The 20789-nt window shown below is 49.9% G+C and overlaps 1 protein-coding gene across 1 annotated transcript; it reads left to right on the forward strand.

Annotated features, from left to right (window-relative positions):
• The first annotated feature begins 2669 nt into the window (after nt 1–2669).
• Nucleotides 2670–14108, forward strand: LOC142908902 (volume-regulated anion channel subunit LRRC8E-like). Its single transcript, XM_076059555.1, has 6 exons — nt 2670–2931; nt 9191–9700; nt 9959–10106; nt 10850–11008; nt 11659–11808; nt 12001–14108. The coding sequence occupies exons 2-6, from the start codon at nt 9216–9218 to the stop codon at nt 13009–13011; spliced, it is 1953 nt and encodes a 650-aa protein (XP_075915670.1). The 5' UTR covers nt 2670–2931; nt 9191–9215; the 3' UTR covers nt 13012–14108.
• Nucleotides 14109–20789: the final 6681 nt, after the last annotated feature.

Raw genomic sequence — 20789 nt, forward strand, 5'->3', positions numbered from 1 at the left:
TATGACGTCACAAAGCAGTCCTTATAAGGGCCTCAATGCACGTTGGTGTATGACATCACAAAGCAGTCACGAGGCCGTCCCACAGCGCGACAAATGCGGTTTCCTCCTCCACCCCCCCTCCCCACCGAAATCATTGGCCTTTCCGTGGTGAGAGGGTGGAGCGGTTTTGCAATTTTTGCAAAATTTGGGCACAAAGCGGCGGTAATACGACAAAGCTGCAAACGTCACCCACCGACGTGGGGGTTGGCCATGTTGCGCACGCACGCAGTTTTGTTGGGGTCCGTGGCTATCCCGGACTCGCTGACGATGTGCCCCAAGTAGCGAACCGATGTCTGCAGGAGATGACACTCCTGTGGTTTAAACGTAAGATTGGCCGCCTAAACGTTTAACAAACACCGATCGCGACCGCTGCAGCTGCTCCTGGAACATGCATCCGAAGACGATCACGTGGTCCAAATAAATAAGGCACGAGTCCCATTGGAGGCCTGCTAGGATCAGCTGCGTGAGTCGCTGGAACGTGACCGGAGCCGAGTGGAGTCCCATCGGGAGACAATTAAACTGGAACAGAGCCCGAGGTGTTCAGAACGCAGGATTTGGTTTAGAGCTCTCATCAAGAGGCAACTGCCAACACCCCGACGACAAGTCAAGTGTGGTAGAAAACCCACACGGCCGACAGGGCATCCAATGAATCGTCCATCCGTGGGAGCGGGTGTGCATCTGCCACGGAGACCCTGTTCAATTGGTGGAAATCCATGCACAGCCGCAGACTCCCATCGTGTTTCTTAACGGGAACAACGAGAGCTCCCCTCGTCGACCGCAGTGGTGAACGTGGTCCTCCTCCTGACGACTGAGCCCGTGTGAATTCTGGCGTACGGAAGCGGCGTTGCCCGTGTCAATGCGGTGCTGCCATCAGGGATGTGCGGCCAAAGTGTCATATTTACCCTGACTGAAAATGTTTTGAAAAATCGCCCCGCCGCTCGCCGGATAAAATCGGAATTCTTGCAGCGCAGCGCGTCCATCCATGATTCGTCTGGCTCGCTCCTCCGCTTCACCGTGGCCACGAGACATCTGTGGTCGCCTCGCCGGCCTCCCCACGACACGCGGCCACTGCGTGGGCCAGAACGGTGCCCGCCTGGACGACCGCAGCACCCAGGCCGACATTGAACACTCTGAATGGCTACGTATGCATAGTCACACCGTTAGTGTCAGTAGCATAACTCTCAACCACTTATCAGTGCCCTACCTTATTACAGACCAACTCAGACCTTACTGAACACCCCATGCCCTTAGAAATCTCAACGTTCATCCTATACATTATACTACACTATACACTACACAGCTGTCAACCCCTTATCAGTGCCCTACCTTATTACAGACCAATTCAGACCTTGTCGATCACCCCGTGCCCCTTATAAATCTCAACGTTCATCCTATACATTACACTACACTATACACTACACAGCTGTCAACCCTTTATCAGTGCCCTACCTTATTACAGACCAACTCAGACCTTAATGATCACCCCGTGGCCCTTACAAATCTCAACGTTCATCCTATACATTATACTACACTATACACTACACAGCTGTCAACCACTTATCAGTGCCCTACTTTATTACAGACCAACTCAGACCTTACTGATCACCCTGTGGCCCTTATAAATCTCAACGTTCATCCTATACATTATACTACACTATACACTACACAGCTGTCAACCCCTTATCGGCGCTCTGCCTTATTACAGACCAATTCAGACCTTGTCGATCACCCCGTGCCCCTTATAAATCTCAACGTTCATCCTATACATTATACTACACTATACACTACACAGCTGTCAACCCCTTATCAGTGCCCTACCTTATTACAGACCAATTCAGACCTGACTGATCACCCCATGCCCCTTATAAATCTCAACGTTAATCCTACAAAGTCCCATCACAAGGAAGAAACACAAACAAATCGACACGGATTTGTATTGTTGTTTGCCCATATTGAAACGGCTGTACGCCCGTACGGGCCTGAGAACTCACTTTGCCTGCGCAAAGACCACGACGGGGTAAAAGCGTGATGGGCTTCTACAGCTCCGCAATAGTCGAGTGTGAATAGTCGCCTAATAGTCGCTATTGGCTATCAGAGGTTCTCCCCAACAACCAGTCAAACAACGTGTGGGCGGTCATCTTGGGTAAGGGGGTGTGTGGTGGCTTCTCCCTTACCAAGATGGCAACCCCCCTCCCACCAGGAGTCACGTGGTGTTGATATTTTGGGGGTGTTTTTTAATTGGTCAGCTCCATTGCACGTGACATTGAACTTTATTTCATAGCCCGGATTAAGGCCCATGGTAAATAGCATAGACTAGATAAGGCGCTGCTGCCTTTCAGACTATACCAAGCATAGCCCGGAAGAGGGGGAGGGGAATGAAAACCATCAAAACTCAAGACGCGCTGAATAAATGTAGCGAATTTGTTTGATGTTTAATTATTTCATCCATAGCGACAAGAAGCAAGAGGGGCGCGCTGGCGTTAGTGAAAGGTGGAGTTTGCTGTGTACCCCCCTAAATTAAAACAATTTAAGTTCGCCGGTTACATTCACCCCTCCCTCGCCCGCTGCCCGTGTTGGTTTCGCCCACACGACCCTCTCCCTCCACCACCAAAGTGTCGCGTTTTGGCGGGAGAAGGCGGCTGTGTGTTCTGAGGAGACGAACAACCACCACCACAACATCTATAATCATAAGTATAACTACTATAATAACAACATCTACAATCATAACTATAACACTAATAATAACATCAACAACTTACAACAGCAATAATATAAACAATTACAATAGTAATAAAAAACATGAACTGCTATAATAACTAAAACTGTAATAACAACTACTACGACTATAATAAAACAAAATCGTGACCGAGAGCGAGCGACACAACGAGGGCGGTGAGTGCGAGAGTGGAGCCGACCTCTCGCCCTCAGCCTGAGGTCCACAAAGACGCGCGGGCTCTGTCAGCCTCATGCAGCCCGTCAGGGAGACTACACGGGGAGACATTTGTGTTGTGTCTCTGTGTCTCTGTGTGTGTTGTGTATGTGTCTGTGTGTGTGTCTGTGTGTGTGTGTCTCTGTGTGTGTGTCTCTGTGTGTGTGTCTGTGTGTGTGTCTGTGTGTGTGTCTCTGTGTGTGTCTGTGTCTCTGTGTGTGTGTCTCTGTGTGTCTCTGTGTGTGTCTCTGTGTGTCTATGTGTGTGTCTCTGTGTGTGTGTCTCTGTGTGTGTGTCTCTGTGTGTGTGTGTCTGTGTGTGTCTGTGTGTGTTGTGTCTGTGTGTGTCTGTGTGTCTCTGTGTGTGTCTGTGTGTGTGTCTCTGTGTGTGTGTGTCTGTTTTGTCCGGCAAAACAACCCCTACCTCCTCGCGGTGCCGGACGGGCAACTCTGTCGTGGACAGCGCTGTGGGGGGAGATCCAATTTTGATTGGCTCCTCCCCTCATGGCATATGTGTCCACCACAGGGGCTAAACGGGGGCTCTGGACGGGTGCGAGGGGCTGGTAACCCCTCCACCTTCAATTAATTACCACGAAACTACGAATTAAACTGAAATATGTAGCAACTAAGCTTGTGCCGGAGGCCCCGGGGGGCCAGGCGTCTATGACGTCTCCTGGCCAAACCCCAATTGGCGGAGCCAGGAGATTGAATACCTACCCTCGGGGCTACTCCAGAAACAACGAAAAGTCACTACGGTTGGCCACGTGGAATGTTCGAACGCTCACTGCAGAGGAGAGGCTGCCACTCCTCTGTCGGGAGCTGGACCGGTACCGCCTGGATCTATGCGGCATTCAGGAGGTCCGGTGGACCGGCTCTGGCTCCTGCCACCATGAGGGGTGGACAGTCCTCTACTCGGGGCAGCAGACTGCCAAACAACAGGGTGTGGGTCTTCTTTTGAACAAAAGAATGAAGGGGGCGTGGGAGCGTGGCGGTGAGGTGTGGGAAGCTGTAAGCCCCAGGCTACTTTGGGCTCGCATTCCCATCAACCGGAGGCGAGGAATGGTGGTCGTGGTTACTTATGCCCCCACCGAAGATGAACATCCGTGGAGGGATGCAGGCAAAGCCGATGAGTCAGATGCCTTCTATGACCTCCTGTCACAGGTGCTGGCTAAAGTGGCCCCTCGGGATAGAGTCATCATGTTGGGTGACTTCAATGCCCGAGTTGGTCATGATACTGGCACCTGGTCTGGAGTGATTGGAGGGCATGGGCCAGATCAGCTCAATAACAACGGTAGGAGGCTGCTAGATTTTTGTGCAGCCCATGGGCTTGTAATTACCAACACGCTGTTCCGGCATCGGCGCATCCACACAACATCATGGATGCATGCCGGGTCCAAGCAAGAACATCTGCTGGACTACATAGTGACGGACCAGCGAATGCGAGCCCATGTCCTTGACACCAGGACCTACCGTGGAGCTGATCTGCCCTCTGACCATCGACTAGTCATCTGTAAGATGCGCCTGCCATTCTTCCACTCCGGTGGTGGGTGTACACCCAGGACCCCATTCCAACCTAAAGTGGCCTGGTCTCAGTTATCTGATGAAAGTTGCAAGCGAGAATTTCATCATCGCCTGCGGCTGGGATTGGCATCGTCCCCGACTCCTCCTGATGTCGAGGGTAAATGGGCGAGGTTTAGGACTGTGACTCATGCAGCTGCAATGGCTGCTTTGGGTACGCGGTCCAGACCTCCCCAGACACCCTGGATGACAGAGGAGTTGTTCACGATGGTTGAGAAAAAGCGACAGGCCCACTGTCATCGGCTACAGAATCCCACGTCAGAGAATGAGGAGGCTTACCGCAGCCTTCGCTCGGAGGTTCGGAGAGCCGTGAGGCGCTGCAAGGATGGGTGGTGGTCGCGGGTTGCTGAGGAGATGGAGTCTGCCTCAGTGGCCCGTGATCACAAATCTCTATTTAACTCCATCAAAAAAGTAACCTGCAGCGCCACACCTATTACCATCATTAGGGGAAAAAACGGTGATCCAATTTCCGACCCCCAGGAACAGGTTCGCAGATTTACTGAGCATTTCTGTGAGGTCCTGGGGGAGGGAAAATCCCTCAGCCAGGAAAACATCGTGGCACAAAGTGAGGATGACCCTGCTGAGGCTGCGGTGCCTCAAATATTGGATGAAGTCACCCCCTGTGAGTGGCTGGCTGAGGTGCCATCTGCTGAGGAAGTATTGAAGGCGATCCGGAGTCTGAGACCAGGAAAGGCAGCGGGCAGAGATGATCTCCCAAGCGAAATGCTGAGGGAGGGTGGCGTTTGTGCACAGACTGCCCTATATGACATCATAACAACATTCTGGACCACTGGACGGGTTCCGCAGGATTGGAAGGATGCCCTGGTGGTCCCCCTTTTTAAGAAGGGGGACCGCACAGACTGTAACAACTACAGGGGCATCTCACTCCTCAGTGTGCCGGGAAAGGTCCTGGCAAGGATTATTCAGCATCGCCTTGCCAGGCACGCTGAGGAGAGGCTTGCGGAGCCCCAATGCGGTTTCAGGAAAGGGCGGTCCTGCACAGATGCCATATTTTCTGTCCGTCTGCTACAGCAGAGGTGTAGGGAATTCCAACAAGACCTACATCTCTGCTTTATTGACCTGGTCAAGGCCTATGATACCATCAGTAGGCCTGGGCTCTGGGTCGTTCTTCGTGCTTTTGGAGTACCCGAACCTCTGCTCACGATCATTAAGGACCTTCATGATGGTGAGCGGGCCCGGGTAAAACTACGTGGCCGGGAGTCAGAGCCATTCCCTGTACACCTTGGGGTGCGACAGGGATGTCCTCTGGCTCCCACATTATTTAACATCTATTTTGACCACGTAGTTCGTGAAGCCTTCAATAGCTGTACCGGGGGAATCTCCATATGGTACAGATATAATGGGAGGCTAATCGATGCCCGGGTGCGGTCAAGGGATGGCTCCCTATTGCTCAACCACGTTATGTATGCTGATGACTTGGTAATAGCTGCTCAGTCAGAGGAGGAGTTGGAGACGCTGCTGCTGAGACTGGAGCGTGCCATTAAGAGGTGGGGCCTTACCATCAGCCCCACCAAAACTAAGCACCTGCCTGGGTATTTTGTACCATCGGACACTCCACCCCCACAATTCCCAATCGGTGATGGGGCAGTTGTGGAGAGAGTGGAGAGTTTCCCATACCTGGGCAGTGTGCTTATGACTGGCTCCAGTTTAACAGCAGAGGTCTCACTCCGAATCAGTCGAGCGGCAATATCTTTTCATCGGTTGCGTAACGCTGTGTGGAAGCTACCTGGTCTGTCGCTCCGCACTAAGCTTCAGGTCTTCTCGGCCACGGTCATTCCCTCCCTTCTCTACGCTTGCGAAACGTGGACCCCCTAATGGAACATCTTCGCCGGTTAGAAACATTTAGGCTGGCCTGCCTACGATCCATCCTGGGTTTAACCAGACTGGATTGTGTGAGGAGCTCACAAATCCTTGAAAGATCTGGGCAGGGTCCCATCGGTGAGCTCCTCCGGCAGGCAAGGCTGCGATGGCTGGGTCATGTAGCCCGCATGCCCAGCCACCGCATGCCGAAACAGCTTTTGTTTGGCCGGATTGAGGGGGCTAAGCGGGCGCGGCACGGGCTAGAGAAGAGATGGAGTGATGTGGTACAGGAGGACGTGGAGCTGAGTGGACTTGCCGATGACTGGTACCAGCGGTGTCAAGATCGGCCTCTGTGGAGGAGGCTCGTGAAGGATGCTACTGGGCAGTTGGAGGCAGTCGCCCTCCAACAACAACGGAGGGCGGAGGAGCGACGCTCACAACAGCGAGCGGAGCGCCGGGTGGCTAAAGCACAGCAGGTTGGCACAGTAGGGGGCACAGGTGGTGCATCAGCCAGTCATCTCAGTCAGTCGACCCGTGGCACCTCGGTCTGCCCCGTGACCTCCTGCCAGCGGGCGTTCGACACTTCATGTGGCCTCAGGGTGCACATAGCCTGGCACAAGCGTCGTGGTGACGTCACCGCCACTTAGTGGCGAATGGCGGTTGTTGTTGTTGTTGTGTCTGTATGTGTGTCTCTGTGTATGTGTCTGTGTGTCTCTGTGTGTGTGTGTCTCTGTGTGTCTGTCTCTGTGTCTGTGTGTGTCTGTGTGTGTGTGTGTCTCTGTGTGTGGGTGTGTCTCTGTGTGTGGGTGTGTCTCTGTGTGTGTGTCTCTGTAAGCCTCACGCAGCCCGTCAGGGAGACTACACGGGGAGACATTTGTGTTGTGTCTGTGTCTCTGTGTGTGTCTCTGTCTGTGTCTCTGTGTGTGTCTCTGTGTCTGTGTGTCTCTGTGTGTGTGTCTGTGTGTGTCTGTATGTGTGTCTCTGTGTGTGTGTCTGTGTGTGTGTCTGTGTGTGTCTGTCAGCCTCACGCAGCCCGTCAGGGAGACTACACGGGGAGACATTTGTGTTGTGTCTGTGTGTGTATGTGTCTGTGTGTGTGTGTCTGTGTGTGTGTGTCTCTGTGTGTGTCTGTCTGTGTGTGTCTGTGTGTGTGTCTGTGTGTGTGTCTCTGTGTGTGTGTCTCTGTGTGTGTCTCTGTGTGTGTCTCTGTGTGTGTCTCTGTGTGTGTGTCTGTCTCTGTGTGTGTGTCTCTGTGTGTGTGTCTCTGTGTGTGTGTCTCTGTGTGTGTGTGTCTGTGTCTCTGTGTGTGTCTCTGTGTGTGTGTGTGTGTGTCTGTGTGTGTGTCTTTGTGTGCGTGTTTCTGTGCGTGTCTCTGTGTGTGCGTGTGTCTCTGTGTGTGCGTGTCTCTCTGTGTCTCTGAGTGCGTGTCTCTGTGCGAGTCTCTGTGCGAGTGTCTCTGTGTGCGTGTTTCTGTGCGTGTGTCTGTGTGTGTGTCTCTGTGTGTGTGTGTCTCTGTGTGCTTGTCTCTGTGTGTCTCTGAGTGCGTGTCTCTGTGCGAGTCTCTGTGCGAGTGTCTCTGTGTGCGTGTTTCTGTGCGTGTGTCTGTGTGTGTGTCTCTGTGTGTGTGTGTCTCTGTGTGCGTGTGTCTGTGTGTGTGTGTCTCTGTGTGCGCCTCTGTGTGTGTGTCTGCCTGTGTGTGCGTGTGTCTCTGTGTGTGCGTGTCTCTGTGTGCGTGTCTGCCTGTGTGTGTCTCTGTGTGCGTCTTTGTTGCCTGTGTGTGTGTCTGCCTCTGTGTGTGTCTCTGTGTGTGTCTCTGTGTGCGTGTCTGTGTGTGCGACTTTGTTGCCTTGTGGGGAGCGATAGTGTAGCGGTTAGCGCGCTGCGCTATGAACCTGGCGACCCGGGTTCGATTCCCGCTCACGGCCAACACCAGTGACGATTATCTGAACCGGTCCTGGGCCTCCCCTAGGTCGACTCAGCCTCAAATGAGTACCTGGTGTGGTGAATAAAAACATTGCCACTGCGGAGACAAAAGGCGGTCGGGCGTCGTGCTGGCTGCCCACCCCCTCGTATACCGTTCCGGCCTTCATAGGTGCTCGCTAACAGCACTTGCCCCTACAGTCTGTTAAGGCTATACGGGGGATCTTTGTTTTGTTTTTGTGGGGAGCGGTAGTGAAGCGGTTATCGACCTGCGCTATGAACCCGGCGACCCAGGTTCGATTCCCGCTCACGGCCAAGACCAGCGACGATTATCTGAACCAGTTCTGGGCCTCCCCTAGGTCGACTCGGTCTCAAATGAGTACCTGGTAAACATCGCCACTGGGGAGACAAAGGCGACCAGGCGTGGTGCTGGCCACCCACCCCCTCTTGTACAATTCCAGCCTTCATAAGTGCTCGCTAACAGCACTTGCCCCTACAGTCTGTTAAGGCTATACAGGGGATCTTTGTGTGCGTGTGTATGTGCATAATGATGTGGGTGTCTGTGAGTCTGTATGGGTCTTTGTGGGTCTCTACGGGTCTCTGTGAGTTTCGATGGGTCTCTGCGGGTATCTGTGAGTCTCTATGGGTCTCTGTGGGTTTCTATGGGTCTCTGTGGGTCTCTGTGGGTCTGTGTGAGTCTCTATGGGTCTCTGAGTCTCTAAGGATCTCTGTGAGTCTCCATGGGTCTCTGTGAGTCTCTATGGGTCTCTGTGGGTCTCTGCGGGTCTCTGTGAGTCTCTATGGGTCTCTGAGTCTCTAAGGGTCTCTGTGAGTCTCTATGGGTCTCTGTGCGTCTCTGCGTCATGACGCGTTGCCCGATGTCCACGCAACCCCACGTACCCAGCGACCCGAGATCCGGCGAAATCCCCATGGAGAAGCTGCCTCCTGAGTCTCCACCGGGACCGCCCCGGCCCTCCGTCCAGTTTGTCGACCCCGGCGAGGCCGCACCACCCGACCGGTCCCCCCCGGGGCAGAGCGAGGACCGGCGGACGCCATCGGATGATCGCATCCTGGACAAGAAGGAGGGCGAGCAGGCTAAGGCTCTCTTCGAGAAGGTGAAGAAACTCCGCGCTCACACGGAGGCGGGCGGCGGGCTCCACAGGATATACGTGTTGCAGACGGCGGCCCGCTTGCTGCAGGCGCTGGTGGTGCTCGCGTACACCGGCTACGCCTGCCCCAATATGCGCTACCACATCCACTGCGTGGAAGGCGAGTACATCACGGGCTACGGGAACTTCTACTGCGTCCACGGGCTGTGGCGCATCTTCCGCATGATGTGGATGGCCTACGCGACCACGATGTGTGTTTACGCGCTCACCTGTGCCTACGTCGTCTACTGGGTGGTGACCTGCAGGTGAGAGGGGGGGGGGGCGGCGGTGCTGCCGCAGAGCGGTTGTGTGGCACCGGATCGCCGTCTGGCAGCCTTCTGGCTTTGGCCTACGGGCTTTTCGGCGATCGTGGAGACGCGGTTAGCGCGGACGGCGACACTGCAACAAAGATCTAAATGTAACGTTTTACTATTGGCTTCGTGGGAGATCTTCCGCGTCGGGACAAGGGTCGACGGGCACTGAGTTCTCTGTGCTGGGGGGTGGGGGGGGCGCTGACACTGCAGGCTCAAGGAGTACAGCTTCGCGGAGACGCGCCAGGAGACGGGGGTGGACGACATTCCGGATGTGCGCAACGACTTCGCCTTCCTCCTGCACCTAGTGGACAAGTACGACCCCTGCTACGCATCCAAGTTCTCCGTCTTCCTGTCCGAGGTGAGGAGAAGCCACTCGCAGAGCACGCTGTGCGCTGCACGCACGCCGTACACTGGACGGAGCCGACCGCGCTGATCTGAGATGCGGGGTTAGGACAACAAACTGTGGGTCTCTGTGTGGTGAGCGTGGTGCTGGCCACCCACCCCCTCGTGTGCCGTTCTGGCCTGGCCTGCATCGGTGCTCGCTAACAGCACTTGCCCCAACAGTCCATCGAGGCTATATGGGGGGATGTTGAGTCTTTGGGTCTCTGTCTGAGTCTATGGGCCGTGTTAGTCTATGTGTAATGACAGGGTGCCACCTGTCGGCCTGGAGGGGTAATTATAGTTATGGGCAAGTTATGTAATGACTAATTATAAGGGGGGGGGCGTATCGGTAGTAAAGGTCAAAGGCTGAGTCAGACCGCAAGCTCCGGGAACCTGCTTGAAGATTCTGGAAGGGGACGTGGCCGGAGGCGGGGCTTGGCCGCACCGGGGTGTACATGAGGGGGTCCTGAGTCCTGGCTGCGCTAAGTCAAGTAACTGTGTAGTTGGACGCCGACGATGGGGTTGTGTAGCTACGTAGAGATGTTTACATATACGTATCGTCCAGTGTGAGAATAAATAAGAAGGCCTCTACGCGATGTGTCTCGGAAGCTGCTCACTACATATGTATAACATGGGGCGGTACGGCTCATTGGGCCCTCGCTGCTGAAACAAATAAAATCCATCCACGCTTGGCTGCTGGTGCTGTTGCTGCTGCTGCAGGTGAGCGAAAATAAGCTGAGGCAGGTCAACGTGGATCAAGCATGGACCCTGTCGCATCTGACGGGGCTACTGGAGATCAACGCGCAGGGCGAGAGCGAGCTACGCCTCTGCAAGCTGGCAGCGGTGCCAGTGGACACATACCGCCTCACTCAGATACAGGTGCCCGTGGACACACCCATGCACCCACCCACCCACCCACCTGCTCACTCACCCACCAATTCACTCACCTAGACACCCACTTACCCACCAACTCGCCCACACACCCACCCAACCACTCTCGCACACACCCACCCACTTGCTCACTCACCCACTCGCTTGCCAACACACCCACCCATGCACACACCCACCCACACACCCACTCACTCACTCACCAACCCACTCACCCACACACCCACCCACTCACCCATACACCCACCAACTCACACACCCACTGACCCACCAACTCACCCACACACCCACCCACTCATCCAGACACCCACTTACCCACCAACTCACCCACACACCCACCCAACCACTCGCGCACACACCCACCCACTTGTTCACTCACCCACTCACTCGCCAACACACCCACCCACGCACACACCCACCCACACACCCACTCACTCACTAACCCACTCACCCACACACCCATCCACTCACCCATACACCCACCAACTCACACACCCACTCACCCACCAACTCACTCACCCACACATCCACTCGTCTACCAACTCACCCACTCGCCCAACCAACTCACCCACATACCCACTGACCCACACACCCACTCACCCACCAACTCACTCACCCTCATACCCAATCCCCCACCAAAGGTGCTGACGCTGGACTCGATGCACGGGGTGGCGCTGGGGGCGGCGGTGGTGCAGTTGGTGAACCTGCACCAACTCCGGCTGCTGAACTGCACCGTGAGCGTTGACAATCGCGCACTCGCCTTCCTCAGCGAGGAGCTGCACCAGTTGGAGGTGCGTGGGTGGGTGGATGGGCGGGCGGGCGCGAGGGTGGGTCGGTCGGAGCGGTCCATTCGGCTCCACTGACCCGGCCGTGACATCACCAAAAAGTCACCTCCCCCACCAAATGTATTTAAGTCGCAGTGTCGGGGACCGATATTCACCGTTGCCGTTCGCGGCGTCCGCCCCCCCCGCGCCCTCTTGCAGGTGAAGTTTGCGGTCAAGGCGGAGGTCCCAGGCTGGCTGCGTGAAATGCGCCACCTGGAGGAGCTGTCCCTGGAGGGGCCCCTGACGCCCGCGCTCCTTAAGCCGCTGGGCGGCCTCAGGCGCCTGCGGGGCCTGCGCCTGACGACAAGCGTCGCCCGCCTCCCGCCCGGCCTGGCCGCCGTCGCTGGCGGCGGCCTGCGCGCGTTCGCCCTCGACAACGGCGGCGTGCGCCTCGAGTCGCCGGCGCCCCTGAGCAAGCTGCGCGGCTTGGAGACGCTGCGGCTGACGCGCTGCGGCCTGGAGCCCGCCGAGCTTCCGCGGCCCCTGCTGGCGCTGGGACGCTTGAGCGACCTCGACCTGTCCCGCAACGGCCTCCGCTCGCTGGGCGACGGCGATGACGCGTCGCTGCCGGCGGCCGCCTCGGAGCGCCTCGCCGTCCTGCGCCTTTCGGACAACGCCCTCGTGAGCGTCCCACGGTTCGCGGCGGGGGCGGGGTCGCCGGCCCTGCGCTCGCTCTTCCTCGACGGGAACCTCATCGAGGGCGAGCTGCCCGCGGGGCTGCTCCACCTGCACGGCCTGCGCGTCCTCGACCTGAGCCGCAACGCCATCGCTGCCCTGCCGCCCGACGTGTGGCTGCTGACTCAGCTGAGCACCCTTCTTCTGTCGGACAATGCCCTGCGGCGTCTGCCCGATGAGTTGTTCCGGTGCGAGGGATTGCGGACACTGGCGCTCGCCAACAACGAGCTGTGCGAACTCAGCGGCCAGGTGGGGAGGCTAAGGAGGCTGCGCAGGTTGGAGCTGGTGGGGAACCGGCTGACGGAGCTGCCGGCCGAGCTGGGGGAGTGCGCGGAGCTGAGGCGCGGGGGGCTGGTGGTGGAGGAAGAGCTCTTCGAGTCGCTGCCCGCGCGGGTGAAGGAGGCGATGCGGGGCGAGCCCAGCAGAACGACGCAGAGCCCCTCTGGAAGCTGGGAGAGAAACGCAAGAAACTGGGAGGGAACCCCAAGACACTGAGATGCTTTTACCAGTAATTACAACCACGACCTCCTGTATATCAGGTAAAGTAGTTAACGTCTCAATTACCAAGGCGTAGACACCAATGAAGGTCCAGACGACCACCGGACTGAGTTTGGGCCGAGTGGGTCGCACACGTCCAGTGAGTCTAGGGTGGGCCTAATAATACATGGTCTTGTGTCTGTGTTTTATTGATCGAACAGTTGGTTCATGTAGCCGCAAACTACAGTTATGCGCATTGAATAATCCGTGGCTGAAAGTCACGTGAAGTAGCTTGTCTGATAATTTGTATAATCTCCCCCCTGTTCTATCTCCCCCTATTCTACAGTGAGAGTGAGTGGAGTTTGTATGATTAGGGGTTGACAGGTCTGGGTGTAGGCACTGAATAGGGATTGACAGGTCTGGGTGTAGGCACTGATAAGGGGTTGACAGGTCAGGGTTTAGGCATTGATTAGAGATTGACAGATCTGGGTGTAGGCATTGATTAGAGATTGACAGTCTGGGTGTAGGCATTGATTATAGATTGACAGGTCTGGGTGTAGGCACTGATAAGGGGTTGACAGGTCTGGGTTTAGGCATTGATTATAGATTGACAGGTCTGGGTGTAGGCATTGATTAGAGATTTACAGGTCTGGGTGTAGGCACTGATAAGGGGTTGACAGGTCTGGGTGTAGGCATTGATTAGAGATTGACAGGTCTGGGTGTAGGCATTGATTAGAGATTGACAGGTCTGGGTGTAGGCACTGATAAGGGGTTGACAGGTCTGGGTGTAGCCATTGATTAGAGATTGACAGGTCTGGGTGTAGGCATTGATAGGGGGTTGACAGGTCTGAGTGTAGTCACTGATAAGGGGTTGACAGGTCTGAGTGTAGTCACTGATAAGGGATCTAACACCAAAATAAATACAAAACCTGTATTAGGGGAAGCCACCGTTGACCAATTTGGACCCCCGGTTTTTTTGTTTTTCTCCGTTGGCTCCAAGCGCTTGATCATAGCCCCCAGCTTTTAAGGGCGGTCCGTGAATCGCTTCTTCTCGCCGCTTCCGCCGGGATGCTCGAGAGCGTGAATGCAAACATTAAAACGTTTCCCCGTCTTGACCGGGCTGTCTTTGTTTGCTACGTCCTGTTGATTTCGTTGCCTTGGGTGTTCTGATTGTCCCTGCGAGGCCATGCCGCCAGGACCCTCCTTGAAGAGACGCGCGGCCAAAGGAGATGCTGATACACATGGACCCAGAGCTGGAAACCCAGCATCTCGATGTCTCCGTCTTAACCATTGCGAATTCCCAGAGAGACACAGCCATTATGAATCCACTGAGAAAGAGAGAGAGCGCTATTATGAATCCCCTGAGAGAGAGAGCTATTATGAATCCCCTGAGAGAGAGAGAGACAACCATTATGAATCCTCTGTGTGTGTCAGTGTGTGTCAGTTTGTGTGTGTGATTTAATCCCATCTGTAAAGGATGTGATTCCTGACATGCAATACCCTGTTGTCTAGAAACGGAGTTATGGTTGCGGCAGCAGTTACATTGGGGAAACGAAATGACATGTCTCGGACTGTGTTCGTGAACACAAGGCAGATCTGAAACACGGTAGGACCAATACCTCTGCCATTGCCGATCATTGTTTTAACGCTGTGGGCTCACACGAAATTGATTTTTCCAAGACGGAGTTACTCTGCAAACCTACCGGCAACCTTCAGAGATTTGCTCATGAAGCCATCCAGATATATAAACACAGACAACTTCAACCGAGATGGGTGCAAACTGAGCAATCATTGGAAGAACGTTATTAACCAAGTAAATTCTTAACTGACTGTGATGTTTCCCTCCTACCAGCCTATGTCAGCTGTTATTCCGACTCTCTGTGTGTCTCACATCATGTGTACCTCTTGCTCTTAGGGGTTTTTGTTCCTGTTGCCCGGCTCTCTGACATTGGGCCGTCTCACGTTGACATGCTAATCTCCCACATTTACATTTATGTGCAAATTCCTTCTCTAGCTCCACCCACTTATCAGTGGGTTGGGCCCACCAATATCCTATATAACCTCTTGTTGCAGCGGCTCTTTCTCCTACGTCAGCAGTCCTGTGTTTGTTTCACATCTGAAGATGGTCGCTTGTGTTGCGATCGAAACGTCGTGATCTATTATATTTTTTCTACCTACATGACTTTACCGAAAGAACCAAAGAATATGAATTCCTGCAGTCACGAAAGCTATAATACATGGACATGGCCGATATATAGACAATATATAGATGATGGTTCTGTTATTGGCGGCGTTTTAGACAATATAATACATGGACGTGGCCGATATATAGTAATAATAGATATATGATGGTTTTATTGTTGGCGGCGTTTTAGACAATATAATACATGGAAGTAGCCGATATATAGTAATAATAGATAGATGATGGTTCTGTTGTTGGCGGCGTTTTAGACAGATTTAATACATGGACATGGCCGATATATAGTAATATATATGATGGTTCCATTGTTGACGGCGTTTTAGACAATTTAATACATGGACATGGCCGATATATAGTAATAATGGATATATGATGGTTCTGTTGTTGGCGGAGTTTTAGACAGACATAATACATGACATGGCCAATATATAGTAATAATAGATATATGATGGATCTGTTGTTGGCGGCGTTTTAGACAGATAATGGTTCTGTTGGCGGCGTTTTAGACGTATAATACATGGAGGATGCTGAAATATAGTAATAATAGACAGATGATGGGCGGCGTTTTAGACAGATATGATACATGGACATGGCCGATATATAGTAATAATAGAAAGATGATGGTTCCGTTGTTGGCGGCGTTTTAGCCAATATAATACATGGACGTGGCCGAAATAAAGTAATAATAGATAGATGATGGTTCTGTTGTTGGCAGCGTTTTAGACAATATAATACATGGACGTGGCCGAAATATAGTAATAATAGAAAGATGATGGTTCCGTTGTTGGCGGCGTTTTAGACATATAATACATGGATATGGCCGATATATAGTAATATTAGATATATGATGGTTCTGTTGTTGGCGGCGTTTTAGATAATATAATACATGAAAGTGGCCGAAATATAGTAATAATAGATAGATGATGGTTCTGTTGTTGGCGGCGTTTTAGACAATATAATACATGGACGTGGCCGATATATAGTACTAATAGATAGATGATGGTTCTGTTGTTTTGCGGCGTTTTAGACAGATATAATACTTGTACATGGCCGATATATAGACATAATATATAGATGATGGTTCCGTTGTTGGCGGCGTTTTAGACATCTATAATACATGGAAGTGGCCGATATATAGTAATAATAGATAGGTGATGGTTCTGTTGTTGGCGGCGTTTTTGACAGATATAATCTATGAACATGGCCGATATATAGTAATAATAGATATATGATGGTTCTGTTGTTGGGGGCGTTTTGAACCGATATAATGCATGGACGTGGCCGATATATAGTAATAATAGATATATAATGGTTCTGTTGTTGGCGGCATTTTAGACATATAATACATGGACATGGCCGATATATAGTAATAATAGATAGATGATGGTTGTGTTGTTAGTGACGTTTTAGACAGATTTAATACTTGTATATGGCCGATATATAGACATAATATATAGATGATGGTTCTGTTGTTTGCGGCGTTTTAGACAGGCATAATACTTGTACATGGCCGATATATAGACAATATATAGATGATGGTTCTGTTGTTGGCGGCGTTTTAGACAGATATAATACATGGACATGGCCGATATATAGTAAAAATAGATATATGATGGATCTGTTGTTGGCGGCGTTTTAGACAGATATAATACATGGACATGGTCGATATATAGTTATAATACATAGATGATGGTTCCGTTGTTGGCGGCGTTTTAGACAGCTATAATACATGGACATGGTCGATCTATAGACATAATATATAGATTATGGTTCTGTTGTTTGCGGCGGTTTAGACAGATACAATACATGGACGATGCCGATATATAGTAATAATAGATAGATGATGGTTCTGTTGTTGGCGGCGTTTTAGACAGATATTATATATGGACATGGCCGATATATAGTAATAGATATATGATGGTTCTGTTGTTGGGGGAGTTTTAGACAGATATAATGCATGGACGTGGCCGATATATAGTAATATTAGATATAGTATGGTTCTGTTGTTGGCAGCGTTTTAGACAGATATAATACATGGATATGGCCGATATATAGTAATAATAGATAGATGATGGTTCTGTTGTTGGTGGCGTTTTAGACAGAATACTATACTATATATCGGCCATGTCCATGAATTATATCTGTCTAAAACGCCGCCAACAACAGAACCATCATATATCTATTATAATTGTTATTATATATCGGCCATGTCCTTGTATTATATCTGTTTAAAACGCCGCCAACAACAGAACAATCATCTCTCTATTATTACTATATATCGGCCAAGTCCATGTATTATATCTGGTGTTTGCTGCGTTTTAGACAGATATAATACGTGACGTGGCCGATATATAGTAATAATAGAAAGATGATGGTTCCGTTGTTGGCGGCATTTTAGACAGATATAATACATGAAAGTGGCCGAAATATAGTAATAATAGATAGATGATGGTTCTGTTGTTGGCGGCGTTTTAGACAATATAATACATAGAAGTGGCCGATATATAGTAATAATAGATATATGATGGTTCTGTTGTTGGGGGCGTTTTAGACATATAATACATGGACATGGCCGATATATAGTAATAATAGATATATGATGGTTGTGTTGTTAGTGGCGTTTTAGACAGATTTAATACTTGTACATGGCCGACATATAGACATAATATATAGATGATGGTTCTGTTGTTTGCGGCGTTTTAGACAGGCATAATACTTGTACATGGCCGATATATAGACATAATATATAGATGATGGTTCTGTTGTTGGCGGTGTTTTAGACAGATATAATAAATGGACATGGCCGATATATAGTTATAATATATAGATGATGGTTCCGTTGTTGGCGGCGTTTTAGACAGCTATAATACATGGACATGGTCGATGTATAGACATAATATATAGATTATGGTTCTGTTGTTTGCTGCGTTTTAGACATATATTACATGGACGATGCCGATATATAGTAATAATAGATAGATGATGGTTCTGTTGTTGGCGGCGTTTTAGACAATATAATACATGGATGTGGCCGAAATAAAGTAATAATAGATAGATGATGGTTCTGTTGTTGGCAGCGTTTTAGACAATATAATACATGGACGTGGCCGATATATGGTAATAATAGTTATATGATGGTTCTGTTGTTGGCAGCGTTTTAGACAATATAATATATGGACATGGCCGATATATAGTAATAATAGATATATGATGGTTCTGTTTTTGGTGGAGTTTTAGACAGATATAATGCATGGACGTGGCCGATATATAGTAATATTAGATATATAATGGTTCTGTTGTTGGCAGCGTTTTAGACAGATATAATACATGGACATGGCCGATATATAGTAATAATAGATAGATGATGGTTCTGTTGTTGGTGGCGTTTTAGACAGAATACTATACTATATATCGGTCATGTCCATGAATTATATCTGTCTAAAACGCCGCCAACAACAGAACCATCATATATCTATTATAATTATTATTATATATCGGCCATGTCCTTGTATTATATCTGTCTAAAACGCCGCCAACAACAGAACAATCATCTCTCTATTATTACTATATATCGGCCAAGTCCATGTATTATATCTGGTGTTTGCTGCGTCTTAGACAGATATAATACATGACATGGCCGAAATATAGTAATAATAGAGAGATGATGGTTCTGTTGTTTGCGGCGTTTAAGACAGATATAATACATGGACATGGACGATATATAGCAATAATAGATATATGATGGTTCTGTTGTTGGCGGCGTTTTAGACAGACATAATACATGACATGGCCAATATATAGTAATAATAGATATATGATGGATCTGTTGTTGGCGGCGTTTTAGACAGATAATGGTTCTGTTGTTGGCGGCGTTTTAGACATATAATACATGGAGGATGCTGAAATATAGTAATAATAGACAGATGATGGGCGGCGTTTTAGACAGATATGATACATGGACATGGCCGATATATAGTAATAATAGAAAGATGATGGTTCCGTTGTTGGCGGCGTTTTAGACAGCTATAATACATGGAAGTGGCCGATATATAGTAATAATAGATAGGTGATGGTTCTGTTGTTGGCGGCGTTTTTGACAGATATAATATATGAACATTGCCGTTATATAGTAATAATAGATATATGATGGTTCTGTTGTTGGGGGCGTTTTGAACAGATATAATGCATGGACTTGGCCGATATATAGTAATAATAGATATATAATGGTTCTGTTGTTGGCGGCGTTTTAGACATATAATACATGGACATGGCCGATATATAGTAATAATAGATAGATGATGGTTGTGTTGTTAGTGGCGTTTTAGACAGATTTAATACTTGTACATGGCCGATATATAGACATAACATATAGATGATGGTTCTGTTGTTTGGGGCGTTTTAGACAGGCATAATACTTGTACATGGCCGATATATAGACATAATATATAGATGATTGTTCTGTTGTTGGCGGCGTTTTAGACAGATATAATACATGGACATGGCCGATATATAGTAAAAATAGATATATGATGGATCTGTTGTTGGCGGCGTTTTAGACAGATATAATACATGGACATGGTCGATATATAGTTATAATATATAGATGATGGTTCCGTTGTTGGCGGCGTTTTAGACAGCTATAATACATGGACATGGTCGATGTATAGACATAATATATAGATTATGATTCTGTTGTTTGCGGCGGTTTAGACAGATATAATACATGGACGATGCCGATATATAGTAATAATAGATAGATGATGGTTCTGTTGTTGGCGGCGTTTTAGACAATATAATACATGGACGTGGCCGAAATAAAGTAATAATAGATAGATGATGGTTCTGTTGTTGGCAGCGTTTTAGACAATATAATACATGGACGTGGCCGATATATGGTAATAATAGTTATATGATGGTTCTGTTGTTGGCGGCGTTTTAGACAATATAATACATGGAAGTGGCCGATTATATAGTAATAATAGATAGATGATGGTTCTGTTGTTGGCGGCGTTTTAGACAGATAAAATATATGGACATGGCCGATTTTCAAAATGCCAAAAATTTACACGCGACGCTGAGGTAAATTCATCAAAGTGTCACGTCCTCTTCTCTCCCCCTCCACCCCAATGTGTGCACTTACTATTATAGGGTCGTAGATACTAAAAATATAGCGATTAAATAGGATTATTGTGGGGGGGTGGTAGCGGCCCAGGCCACGGCCGGCCGGGCAATCTAGGCGAGGCCGGAGGCTTTGCACGGGACTAGGCCTCGTCACGGCAATCTGTCATGTGAGTACTTTGTGCTATAGAGTCGATATATACTGCTACTAGCGGGGAAACATTTTAAAACGTCTGAAAACTTAAAAACATAACATACAAATGAAAAGATAACTCATTAATTTCAAATAAAATCCGTTTAAAATAAAATCCGAGCGCGCCAAGAATCGATTATTTCAATCGCGCAAATGAATCGACGATTGTAGATTCCTTTAGAATCGTCTTGAAGCGACGACGCTCGCTTGCGAGGGATTTGGCTCTCTAACCGCGGGGTTCGCGTAGAAAAATAACATTGCTGGGCGGCAAGCCCTAAGCCCCCT

Source organism: Petromyzon marinus, unplaced genomic scaffold (genome assembly GCF_048934315.1).
Source record: "Petromyzon marinus isolate PM22_M1 ecotype Great Lakes invasive population unplaced genomic scaffold, UKy_Petmar_22M1.pri1.0 PM_G_Scaffold_11, whole genome shotgun sequence".
In the NCBI taxonomy this organism is placed as follows: Eukaryota; Metazoa; Chordata; class Hyperoartia; order Petromyzontiformes; family Petromyzontidae; genus Petromyzon; species Petromyzon marinus.

What these genes read in the sequence shown, in the direction of transcription:
- LOC142908902 (XM_076059555.1), top strand. Translation starts at nt 9,216, where the DNA reads ATGGAGAAGCTGCCTCCTGAGTCTCCACCGGGACCGCCCCGGCCCTCC. An exon ending in TACTGGGTGGTGACCTGCAG is followed by an intron (nt 9,701 to 9,958) that starts GTGAGAGGGGGG and finishes CTGACACTGCAG; the next exon opens with GCTCAAGGAGTACAGCTTCG. An exon ending in AGGAGCTGCACCAGTTGGAG is followed by an intron (nt 11,809 to 12,000) that starts GTGCGTGGGTGG and finishes GCCCTCTTGCAG; the next exon opens with GTGAAGTTTGCGGTCAAGGC.